General features: G+C 42.2%; 1 protein-coding gene across 1 annotated transcript in view; it reads right to left on the minus strand.

The window, feature by feature from the left end:
* Positions 1-2946: 2946 nt before the first annotated feature.
* Positions 2947-13218, minus strand: part of ABCC4 (ATP binding cassette subfamily C member 4 (PEL blood group)) — a 675760-nt gene continuing 665488 nt past the window's right edge. Inside the window, exons 30-31 of the mRNA XM_063953021.1 lie at positions 7441-7575; positions 2947-4542 (exon numbers count right to left, since the gene is read on the minus strand). Of these exons, the coding sequence (XP_063809091.1) occupies positions 4456-4542; positions 7441-7575 (222 nt within the window). The 3' untranslated portion in view covers positions 2947-4455. The remainder of the gene's footprint in view (positions 4543-7440; positions 7576-13218) is intronic.

Genomic DNA, 13218 nt, shown 5'->3' on the forward strand with positions numbered 1-13218 from the left:
CTCATGTATAAGACTGCGTCTTTACTATGCTCTACGGTTAGCAATATAGTGTCCCTGTCTAGGGTATCAATATTTTCCGACAGGGAATCTGACCACGCAGCTGCAGCACTGCACATCCATGCTGAAGCAATAGCTGGTCTCAGTATAATACCTGTGTGCGTATATACAGACTTCAGGATAGCCTCCTGCTTCCTATCAGCAGGCTCCTTTAGGGCGGCCGTATCCGGAGACGGTAGTGCCACCTTCTTTGACAAGCGTGTGATCGCTTTATCCACTCTAGGGGATGTTTCCCAACGTGACCTATCCTCTGGCGGGAAAGGGTACGTCATTAGTAACCTTTTAGAAATTACCAGTTTCTTATCGGGGGAAGCCCACTCTTCTTCACACACTTCATTTAATTCCTCAGATGGAGGAAAAACTACTGGTAGTTTTTTCTCTCCAAACATAATACCCTTTTTTGTGGTTCCTTGTGTAACATCAGAAATGTGCAACACATTTTTCATTGCCTCAATCATGTAACGTGTGGCCCTATTGGAAGTTACCTAAAATATACTTTCTTTTCTAGGAGCTCAGGAGAGCCCCTAGTGTGCATCCAGCTCAGCCGGGCACAAGATTCTAACTGAGGTCTGGAGGAGGGTCATAGAGGGAGGAGCCAGTGCACACCAGGTAGACCAAAAGCTTTCTTTTAGTTGTGCCCAGTCTCCTGCAGAGCCGCTATTCCCCATGGTCCTTACGGAGTCCCAGCATCCACTTAAGACGTCAGAGAAATGCCCGATAACAGTCCCGTTTTCATCCGAAAACGGGGCTATTTCACCCGAAAACACACAGGTTTCACTGAACCTGTGTGTTTACGGGTGTAAAAGGACTTGTTACCGGCCGAGCTAATTAAATAACCCGACCGCAGGCACCCGAAGAAACATCTGGGTTTTTTATTACCAATGTTTCTTCGGGCCAAATTGAATATCCCAGAAAGGACGAGCTTCAAAATGTTCAGTGGAATTATACTTATGGCCTTTTACATAAACCCTGAAAACTTATACTTTGTCATACCGGTTATGATGTGAAAAAAACCCAACACTTTTTATTTTGTGATTTAGATTTAAAGTGTAAGAATTCTTCATTAAACAATTAGAACGTGTGACCAAATGAAGTTCTCTGACTTTTCTACAACTCCCATAATAGACAACACTTCCTATGGTAACCTCCCAAATAAATCCCATAAATTCTACCTGACAGTATTAAAAAGTAAAATCTGATTAAACTGTGCCCCCCAAATGAGAACAGTTTACTCATTTAAGTTCATGTGTTTTATTGCCAAGTTAAAAATAAATGATCCCTGTGTCAGATAATTGCCAGTCTTACCTTAAAAAGGCTAAATAAAAGTATGAAAAGATTAATTATTTTAATAGTGTTAAGGCATGCTGAGCAGTATCTTTATGCTCCAAAGTAAATTAATTAAAAAATCGCCAAAAATATACACCTTTGTTCAAAAGTACAGTGATATTTAAAATGAATGAAGCTCTGTTGAAGTTAATGTTTAACAAAGTGTATTTATTTTCCTTTTACTTCTTTTTGAAACAGAGGTTTGATTGTTTAAAATGAACAAAAATGTTTATTTTTTATTTAAAAAAGATAATGGACTATAAACGACTACGTGCTTTTATGACTTCAAGTAGCCACCATCACCTCTCCATACCATTGTAACCTGCCAGACAGCAGAGCATTCTGGTGCCAACAGATACTGCAATACAGATGCCACGGAAAATGTTTCCAAACTAATTTGTTGGAAATCACTGAAATTATGGCATAAAAAGATTGCATTGATGAAATGGATTGTAGATGGGCGTCAAAGATTTACCACACTAATGTAGCTCTGTAAAATATGGACCAAAAGTCTGGGGTATGGGACTCCAGGTCGATACCAAAAAGGTCAACACACCTTAGGTAGACACCAATTGGTCGACACGCCTTAGGCCGACATGGACAAAAGGTCGACATGGAAAAAGGTCGACATGAGTTTTTTATGTTTTTTTGGTGTCGTTTTCTTCGTAGAGTGACCGGGAATGCCAATTAGTGCACCGCGTCCCCTCGCATGGCTTGTTTCGCTCGCCATGCTTCGGGCAAGGTGCTTCGCTACCGATGCGCTCTGCACAGGTTACCGTTCCCAATTGTAGTCCACGTTGATCGTAAAGTATGAAAAAGTAAAAAAAAAAGAAAAGAAAAAAGTTAAAAACCTATGTCGACCTTTTGTCCATGTTGACCTAAGGTGTCGACCAATTGGTGTCGACCTGGAGTCCGGATACCAAAAGTCTGTACCCGACAAAGCTAAATTAGCTATCCATGTACACAGGCCTGACTCTTTTTGTACATCAGTCAGATTGGCCATACACGCATACCTGTAATCTAAAGGAGATCCCATTTCTTAGCAATCCGGTCAGTGTGCGTCCAGATTTACAGTAGACTGCTAAAATAAGTTATTTCTCAGCTATAAAAGGATATGTCCACTAGTAGTGTGTTTTTGTTTTTCATTTTTTTTCATGAACTGCGGATATTAAATCCTCTTTTTTACGCAAAAATCCTCTCTTCTTTCAAATTCTGATATAACAGGTGTGTAGGTTGTAGCTGCCAAGTGTATTCCGACTGCTCCTTCAGACCAGACTTTCTCCCTCGTCAGTGTGACCACACACAATGTTGGTGAACAAACTGGCAGCAGCACTGGCTACCATGGACAGCTCCTATTATCACCATTGGATTTGAGTGATTGCTGGCAGCGATGACAAGGGGAAGCGCTCCCGACATCATTGCTAGAATTAGGATTTATAACCGGATGCAGAAAAATGTTCCCACTGCCTCCTAAAATTATATGTAGAGCTATCAATTAAGTTATATAATTTTATAATCATTAACATATGTAACTGTGGAATCTGACAAAAGAATGGATGACCCTTTAGTTAAATCAATTATTTATGAAATAAGATCAGAAACGCACATTACAATAAATACAGCATCTTGTTTTTCTGCAATGAAACCAACAAATGAGTCACCATGTAACCATTGTAGTGTAAAACAACTGAGAACAATTGAAAGCAATACAAGATTAAATACACACGCTTTCTGTGTCTTTGGGGTGCGTATCTTAATTGCAGAGTATTATGAATAAAAATTGGCATTAATCAAAAAAACTGTAAGAACCATGAATACTAATTGCATTAATAGCATTTAACTGATTGTTGCTTAAAATGCAGCATGAAAGACTAAAAAAAGATTGAGATGGAATCTGGTTTGGCTAGCCAATGCTAGATCTCGTTCATGGAGTGATCCGGATCTTACACATGTCACTATTAAGGCATCTAGAACATAAAAACAATCAGAAAAAGCCCTCAGTGTAAACATTAACAAGTCTCTTTGCGGATAGCTTAAGGCACATATGATTTCAGTAGACGAAGCTCTGGGAGTAAGGCTGCTTCTTTATTCCAGGCTTACAGGAGGAATTGCCCTGAGAAGATCTGCAAACATTTCTACTCCTGCATACCTGAAAAGACACTTTTTGGGGAGAGTACTGTAGGCAAGTAAATAACAATGAGCACATTTGGCAATTAATAGAGGGTAACTGGGATATATCGGATGCTGATTAGGTTAATAATGTAGTGGTACAGGTTGAGTATCCCTTATCCAAAATGCTTGGGACCAGAAGTATTTTGGATATCAGATTTTTCCGTATTTTGGAATAATTGCATACCATAATGAGATATCATGGTGATGGGACCCAAATCTAAGCACAGAATACATTTATGTTTCATATACACCTTTTACACACAGCCTGAAGGTCATTTAATACAATATTTTTCATAAATTTGTGTATTAAACAAACTTTGTGTACATTGAGCCATCAGAAAACAAAGGTCTCACTATCTAAGTCTCACTCCAAAAATTCCGTATTTCGGAATATTTGGATATGGGATACTCAACCTGTATGTCATTACAAAAATGCATCCATTTCCCCAGTGTATGTCATGGCAAACAATACCCGAATCATTAAACGGCTTTCTGAAAGTTATTGGCTGGATATAAATGTAGTATATAAAGACCGATTCTGCCTGGTAGTTTTGGTTTATATTGTGCCATTAATGGTCATGGGCAAATAGAAACTCTTTCAATCACAATGGTACAGTAGCTTTTCCACATGGTAAGTCACATGGTAAAACTATGAACACACGTCTGTACTTTACTAAAATGTCTACAGTAGTAGAGCAGCAATAATCTCAGCTACAATATCACAATGTTATCTCTCATTCAAATCCAAAGATTTCAGGCTGCACTTAGTAGTCAAGGGCAGGAAGGCTGGCAAGACAGTCATAGGGTAGACTGAGAATCCTGGCAATGCCCAATGGATGCCGGGATGCTATTTCGAATGATACTAGTAGCAAGATTTGTGATAAACCCATACAAACATGGTCAAAGGGAAGTTTCAAAAATAATAAATGGTTCGGATGTGTCGGCTTTGGTGTGCTTGGATGCTTGCTGGTTTCTGTTCAGATACACCTGAAACAAGAAGAATAGGCTTAGTAAAACCACATTTAAACAAATATATAAACACACAAAGACGCACACACGCACACACACACACACTTGATTGCTTATGGATACAAATAAAATCCTGTATTTCACATAAAAACAATTTAATCTTTGTGGAAATCAGCAAATTCACCAGTATATCACCACAACAATGGCTTGAATTAATTGCCAATAAAGCAAAGTGATAGACAGCCTGTTATCCCACTAGAGCACTGATGTGAACCACGGCCACATTATACTGATAAGACGGAGTCACTTTGTGAACTGAAAACATGAAGATAAATTAAACAGGATGACAAAGGCGTGTGGAACCCAGCGTCAGCAAAAAGGTTTCTCATTTTCACACATAAAACCAAATACAATGGATTTGGATGTTAATATCAGGTTGTAATCCCTATATTTTACAAACTATGATTGACAAGCATTGAAACTTCAAGGTACATATATTGCAAATATCACAGTGTTTAATTTGTACCACGGAGCAGTTACAAGGCCCATAGAAATGTGATCTATGGATAGTATACCACAATAATGAAGCGGAAGGCTAAGGCTCTGACAAAGCCTCATCCAAGCAACTTCTTTAAAACGTAAGATGATCCCAAGCAACAGAAGATATATATTTTTCTACGCCATGCCTTTCAGCGCTTCAATCCGACTGATTTCTAGCTGAACTAGGAGAGATACAGGCTCCCTGATAAATGTATAATCAGAATATAAAAGGAATGAAATGCTGTCAAGTTTCACTGTTACACAATCGGCAGTTTTTAGTAACTGTATGGTATCTCTGTTCTTTGACAGATGCGCATAACAAAATGAAATAATGTCAAGACTTGTGTGCTCTTATCTGCCAATGTGTATGCCTGAAAAAGGGACTTCAAATGCAATTTTTTTTTCTTCAGAGATGAATGTGAAAAGTTTTGTTCCAGCTTTTCAAAAGGCAAATGCACTCTTCAGATGCTGACATCTGTCATGAGTTGGAGCAAGGATAAATGTACAGCTCCCTGGAAATATGTTTACAATATACATATAGAGGAAGTGCCATAAACTGATGTTTGTTCGACAATAATAAGCTTTTTCTGCATGGTTTAATATGATTTCTCTATGCCCTTTAAAGTATACATTTTTAGACTGTTAAATAAAGATAGAAATGGCGCAATAAAACTGTGCTACCGAGTTTCCCTTAAGCTTGCATAATGCATTAAACATGGCCAAAATTGAGATGCATTGGCTTACTGCAGCGAGACCCTGCTATTCAGCTTCAGGGCTGAAAAGTCAATTTAATATTTACTTGCTTGAAATGAGAGGGTATACGCATGCACCCATTCACCAGACATATGACAGTTGTAAATTGACAATACTATACATGCAGTCATTTGCAGAGCTGTGCGGAGGAAGACAAAATTCTGGGGCAACCTTTGAATTATGGCAGTTTCTGCTGTGTCTCTTACACCGCAGCTCATCTGGTGACATGGATTGTACAATACGGAAAACACCAAATAGGGCCGGATTCAATAAGCCGTGCTTACCGCAGGATTGTTGCTCTAGGCTTCATCGCCCATTTCTCATGCAGTAAGCATGCGACTAGCACACATTAACCCATAGATTCTGGCTTAAGTGCACAGGGCTATGGATTGACGCATTCGTAGTGGCCGCAGTAAAGGCAGAAAGCCCTACTTACCATGGATTTCTGTTCGCACCTCTGCAGGGTGAGAACAGAAATCTGCAGTAAGTGCAGCCTTGGGCTTACAGCAGGCTGCAATTGAATAGCTCTGGGCACTCAACTGAATATGACCCACACAGTGAGATATTGACATTGCGTTGTTTTCAGTATTTATGTCTTGTCTACTCTCATTATCTTCCACCGTGCTGCCATCTCCTGTCTGACATTCTCTCTCCCTCATTTACCAGTTACACTCCATACATGCAACAAGGAAAACCTCCCACTGAGCCTGATTCAGATATGCTTGGAGTAGCACCCATCGGCGCAAAGCACCGGTTTTCAGTACTTTGCGCATGAGCAGGACACGTTCAGCCTGTGCGTGAATGGGTCCTGCAGACTGTCAGTGATTGACAGCACGCTGCCTTCTGGGGGTTGGTGTCGGCCTCCATTTGTAAAAACGGAAGCATGTTGCTGCTGCTTAGGGGGCGGGAAGAGGTCAGTAATCTTCTCCATAGTATGGAGATTTACTGACCTCTACAATGGGCGGCTTGCATGGCACCATGGATGCCACAAGATGCCCGATGATGACGGAAAACACCAATTAGGGTTGTCGGATGCTGCGTCCTAGGAAGCCGCTCAGATCACTACTCCAGCAGGAGGCGTCTGCTTATAACAGACGCCTCCTGCTGCATCCCCGTACAGTGCTATCACTGAAGCAGCATTGATAGCAACTCCAACCACATCTGAATTAGGCCCACTATCTGCATCTGCTGTACCACTTTGTAAACGCCTCTACATCTCAATTCTCATGCAAAAATACTCTCCCTCTCACCCCCTTAGATCTACCTCTGGCATATGCCGCCTCTATTGGCTCTCGCCTAGAAGACTGCTGCATTCCAGTTATGGGATTACCTACCACACCCAATCAAACTCTCCAACAGCTTACAAATCTTTAAATGCGCTTGAAACCCCATAGATATCGCCCTCTTCTCACCTACAGCACCCACAGTAATGCAACCCCACAACTGTCCCAATCTCACTCAAACTCGCTCCTCCTTAGGCTGCCCTGTGTTTCATGTCTGCAGTTATTTTGTGTAGCTTGTATGTCCTTGTTTTAGGCATGTCTTATGACGCAATGATTCTGGTCTATGCCTATGGCTCTGTAGGCAGATAAAGTAATGTGCATACTGGAAACAAACGATCACCTGTTTGGCTGTGTTTGCCAAAGCAGTAGCTTCTGCTCTTCCAACTTGTTGCACCATTTTGAAGAAAAGACTCTCTTTATTTTGCAGTAAGTTGTGAGGTTCATCATATTCTTTCACTCTTCCGGAATCTAGCACCTTCAGTATAAAAACATAATAACCATTAGTAAAATCACAGCAATCATCATATATACCTATTCATGTTCAACACGAGTATAAAATATTGAGGAAAATGTCTACATTTACAGCAATCCCTACATCAGGAGTAATCAACCCGCGTCTCTCCAGCTGCTGTGGAACTACACATCCTAGCATGCCCTCGAACAGTTTTGCTATTAGGGTATGATAAACGGTGGCCGGGCATGCTGGGAGATGTAGTTTCACAGCAGCTGGAGAGCCACATGTTTACAGCGTACACATTTACACAGAAGGAAACACACAAAAAAAAAAATTGTATACTAAACTTTGAATTTTAAATCATGTAACAATGGTTCATAACATTCTGAGAAAAGCTGCATATGCAAGCGTTTTTCTATATAGAGAGCCATACAGATCTAATTACTAACGTTTATAACTTTGAATGACAGCTGATCTTATAGCTTGCAAGTCCCAGGTGTAAAAAAAAGAAAAAGAAAAGAAAAACAAACACAAACCTTTTTACACAAAGACATTAGTAAAATACTGCCACACTGTGGTCGATTTATCCTGGAAACTGGCAGATGGTTTGCAGGCATGTCAGACATTTGAAGCAACTCTGCGTCTATCCTACCAACATATGATATTCCAATGCTGTCGTTCAGGTACATACCTGTGTTTTAGAATCTATTTTAAAATATTTGCAGTTGGTACGTATGAAAACCCTCTTCAATTCAATTTTTACTGACAGATAACTAAAACCTTTGTCTGTACAGAGAAAAAACAAATTAACTGCTATTTTCCAGTTGTATACAGCTGCTGAAGGGCAGGGAGGGAGGAAGATTCCATAACTATGATTCATGTCTCTTACAGTTTCATTTGCATTTTTACACACAAGTAAAACTGGAAGACAAGAAACAAAAGAATGAATTCTGAAAGTGTGGCGTATGCCACTTGATGGTACAATCCATTCTGACTTAGGTTAAAGTTTTAATTTACAGCAATCCGTACGCTGGAATTATAAATCACAGTCAAAGTAAATTTCTTGAAAGCATTTAAAAGTAATGCAATCTGTTTTATCTGCCCACACAATAATGAAGGCATCCTATAATTTGACATTGAAACTTAGAACTAAAATACGTTAAAAAAAATTCCAGTTTTTTTTCTCTTTATTAGAAGACTATTAGAAAACTCAGAGACACTGGTTCTTCTTCCTAATTCTGCCAGTTCATCCAATTCACTCCATTTGCAGCTTTTATTTGAATGTATTATGTAATCCAGTGGTTCCCAAATTTGGGGGAGTAATTAAGATCTGATCGCTGCTGTGCATTTTCACACAGCGGCCGATCAGATCCGAACTGCACATGAGTATGCCCCGTATTGCGACGGCGCGTCGCACGGCTGCAACGGGGATCGTTGGTCAGCAACGGGATTGTGCAAAGGATCCTTTCGCACGGGCGTTCACAAGGAGATTGACAGGAAGAGGCCGTTTGTGGGCAACTGAAGGTTTTTAGGGAGTGTCCGGAAAAACGCAGGTGGGCTCAAGCGTTTTCATGGAAGGAGTCTGACGTCAGCTCCGGCCCCGATCAGCAGCATTCTATCGCACAGGATAAGTCCTGGGCTGTGCAGAGACTGCGCAAACTGATTTTTGTGCAGGTGTATAACAGGACCGATTGCACACTTGCACAGCGATTTCCCCTCCCCCAGTAGGTCGCGACTATCTGATCGCAGGGCAGCAAAAAACGCAGCCCGGCGATCAGATCTGAATTAGGCCCTTGGTCCTCAATGCACCCTAACAATCCAGGATTTAAGGATATCCATGGCTGGGCACAGATTGTTACATCAAATTGACTGAGGTAGTAAGTAAAGTCACCTGTGGCAAAGCTAGGTGAAACTTAAAACCTGGACCGTTGGGATACCTTGAGTTTGGGAACTTTTGGTGTAAACATTAAATACTTTATTGTCAGATACATTGGGTATAATTTACAAAGTGTAGACTGACTGAGGAGCAGGGAAAGTCTTCTTTGGTGAAAAACGTCAGTCTGCACTACTGTACATAGCTTTCTGCCAACTACAAGCATGATGTCAGCAAAAGGTCCCTCTGCCTCATAAATGGGGTTGGCTGGAGCAATGCTGTTATTGGAAAGTGAGGGGATGCTGCACAGGTTGCACTTTGTTTGTGGCAGAAGAATACTGAAACGAGATAAAGGTGTGGCGAGGTTGCTAGGAGTGCTCTCTCATTTGCAGAAACACAAACAGACATTTTCAGTCTCCCGCAAATGCAATTTTTACTAGTGATGTGCACCGGACATTTTTCGGTTTTTGTGTTTTGGTTTTGGATTCGGTTCCGCGGCCGTGTTTTGGATTCGGACGCGTTTTGGCAAGACCTCCCTGAAAAATTTTTGTCGGATTCGGGTATTTTTTTACAAAACCCCTCAAAAACAGCTTAAATCATAGAATTTGGGGGTCATTTTGATCCCATAGTATTATTAACATCAATAACCATAATTTCCACTCATTTTCAGTCTATTCTGAACACCTCACAATATTATTTTTAGTCCTAAAATTTGCACCGAGGTCGCTGGATGACTAAGCTTAGCGACCCAAGTGGCCGACACAAACACCTGGCCCATCTAGGAGTGGCACTGCAGTGTCAGACAGGATGGCACTTCAAAAAAATAGTCCCCAAACAGCACATGATGCAAAGAAAAAAAAGAGGTGCACCAAGGTCGCTGGATGGCTAAGCTAAGCGACACAAGTGGCCAACACAAACACCTGGCCCATCTAGGAGTGGCACTGCAGTGTCAGGCAGGATGGAACAAATAGTCCCCAAACAGCACATGGTGCAAAGAAAAATGAAAGCAAAAAGAGGTGCAAGATGGAATTGTCCTTGGGCCCTCCCACCCACCCTTATGTTGTATAAACAGGACATGCACACTTTAACAAACCCATCATTTCAGTGACAGAGTCTGCCACACAACTGAGACTGAAATGACTGGTTGGTTTGGGCCCCCACCAAAAAAGAAGCAATCAATCTCTCCTTGCACAAACTGGCTCTACAGAGGCAAGATGTCCACCTCCTCCTCATCGTCCGATTCCTCACCCCTTTCACTGTGTACATCCCCCTCCTCACAGATTATTAATTCGTCCCCACTGGAATCCACCATCTCAGGTCCCTGTGTACTTTCTGGAGGCAATTGCTGGTGAATGTCTCCACGGAGGAATTGATTATACAGGTTGAGTATCCCTTATCCAAAAATGCTTGGGACCATAGGTATTTTGGATATGGGATTTTTCCGTATTTTGGAATAATTGCATACCATAATGAGATATCATGGTGATGGGACCCAAGTCTAAGCACAGAATGCATTTATGTTTCATATACACCTTATACACACAGCCTGAATGTCATTTTAGCCAATCTTTTTTATAACTTTGTGCATTAAACAAAGTGTGTGTACATTCACACAATTCATTTGTTTCTTATACACCTTATACACACAGCCTGAAGGTCATTTAATACAATATTTTTAATAACTTAGTGTATTAAACAAGGTTTGTGTACATTGAGCCATCAAAAAACAAAAGTTTCACTATCTCACTCTCACTCCAAAAAGTCCGTATTTCGGAATATTCCGTATTTCGGATATTTGGATATGGGATACTCAACCTGTAATTCATTTTGATGAACATCGTCTTCTCCACATTTTCTGGAAGTAACCTCGTACGCCGATTGCTGACAAGGTGAGCGGCTGCACTAAACACTCTTTCGGAGTACACACTGGAGGGTGGGCAACTTAGGTAAAATAAAGCCAGTTTCTGCAAGGGCCTCCAAATTGCCTCTTTTTCCTGCCAGTATATGTACGGACTGTCTGACGTGCCTGCTTGGATGCGGTCACTCATATAATCCTCCACCATTCTTTCAATGGTGAGAGAATCATATGCAGTGACAGTAGACGACATGTCAGTAATCGTTGGCTGGTCCTTCAGTCCGGACCAGATGTCAGCACTCGCTCCAGACTGCCCTGCATCACCGCCAGCGGGTGGGCTCGGAATTCTTAGCCTTTTCCTCGCTCCCCCAGTTGCGGGAGAATGTGAAGGAGGAGCTGTTGACGGGTCACGTTCCGCTTGACTTGACAATTTTCTCACCAGCAGGTCTTTGAACCTCTGCAGACTTGTGTCTGCCGGAAAGAGAGATCCAACGTAGGTTTTAAATCTAGGATCGAGCACGGTGGCCAAAATGTAGTGCTCTGATTTCAACAGATTGACCACCCGTGAATCCTGGTTAAGCTAATTAAGGGCTCCATCCACAAGTCCCACATGCCTAGCGGAATCGCTGTTTTAGCTCCTCCTTCAATGTCTCCAGCTTCTTCTGCAAAAGCCTGATGAGGGGAATGACCTGACTCAGGCTGGCAGTGTCTGAACTGACTTCACGTGTGGCAAGTTGAAAGGGTTGCAGAACCTTGCACAACGTTGAAATCATTCTCCACTGCGCTTGAGTCAGGTGCATTCCCCCTCCTTTGCCTATATCGTAGGCAGATGTATAGGCTTGAATGGCCTTTTGCTGCTCCTCCATCCTCTGAAGCATATAGAGGGTTGAATTCCACCTCGTTACCACCTCTTGCTTCAGATGATGGCAGGGCAGGTTCAGGACTGTTTGCTGGTGCTCCAGTCTTCGGCACGCGGTGGCTGAATACCGAAAGTGGCCCGCAATTCTTTGGGCCACCGACAGCATCTCTTGCACGCCCGTCGTTTTTTAAATAATTCTGCACCACCAAATTCAATGTATGTGCAAAACATGGGACGTGCTGGAATTTGCCCAGATGTAATGCACACACAATATTGCTGGCGTTGTCCGATGTCACAAATCCCCAGGAGAGTCCATTTGGGGTAAGCCATTCTGCGATGATGTTCCTCAGTTTCCGTAAGAGGTTGTCAGCTGTGTGCCTCTTCTGGAAAGCGGTGATACAAAGCGTAGCCTGCCTAGGAACGAGTTGGCGTTTGCGAGATGCTGCTACTGGTGGCGCCGCTGCTGTTCTTGCTGCGGGAGGCAATACATCTACCCAGTGGGCTGTCACAGTCATATAGTCCTGAGTCTGCCCTGCTCCACTTGTCCACATGTCCGTGGTTAAGTGGACATTCGGTACAACTGCATTTTTTAGGACACTGGTGACTCTTTTTCTGAGGTCTGTGTACATTTTCGGTATCGCCTGCCTAGAGAATTGGAACCTACATGGTATTTGGTACCGGGGACACAGTACCTCAATCAAGTCTGTAGTTGCCTGTGAATTAACGGTGGATAACGGAAACACGTTTCTCACCGCCCAGGCTGCCAAGGCCTGAGTTATCCGCTTTGCAGCAGAATGACTGCTGTGATATTTCATCTTCCTCGCAAAGGACTGTTGGACAGTCAATTGCTTACTGGAAGTAGTACAAGTGGTCTTCCGACTTCCCCTCTGGGATGACGATCGACTCCCAGCAGCAACAACAGCAGCGCCAGCAGCAGGAGGCGTTACACTCAAGGATGCATCGGAGGAATCCCAGGCAGGAGAGGACTCGTCAGACTTGCCAGTGACATGGCCTGCAGGACTATTGGCTTTCCTGTGTAAGGAGGAAATTGACACTGAGGGAGTTGGTGGTGTGGTT

The sequence above is a fragment of the Pseudophryne corroboree genome, chromosome 2 (genome assembly GCF_028390025.1).
Source record: "Pseudophryne corroboree isolate aPseCor3 chromosome 2, aPseCor3.hap2, whole genome shotgun sequence".
Lineage (NCBI taxonomy): Eukaryota > Metazoa > Chordata > Amphibia > Anura > Myobatrachidae > Pseudophryne > Pseudophryne corroboree.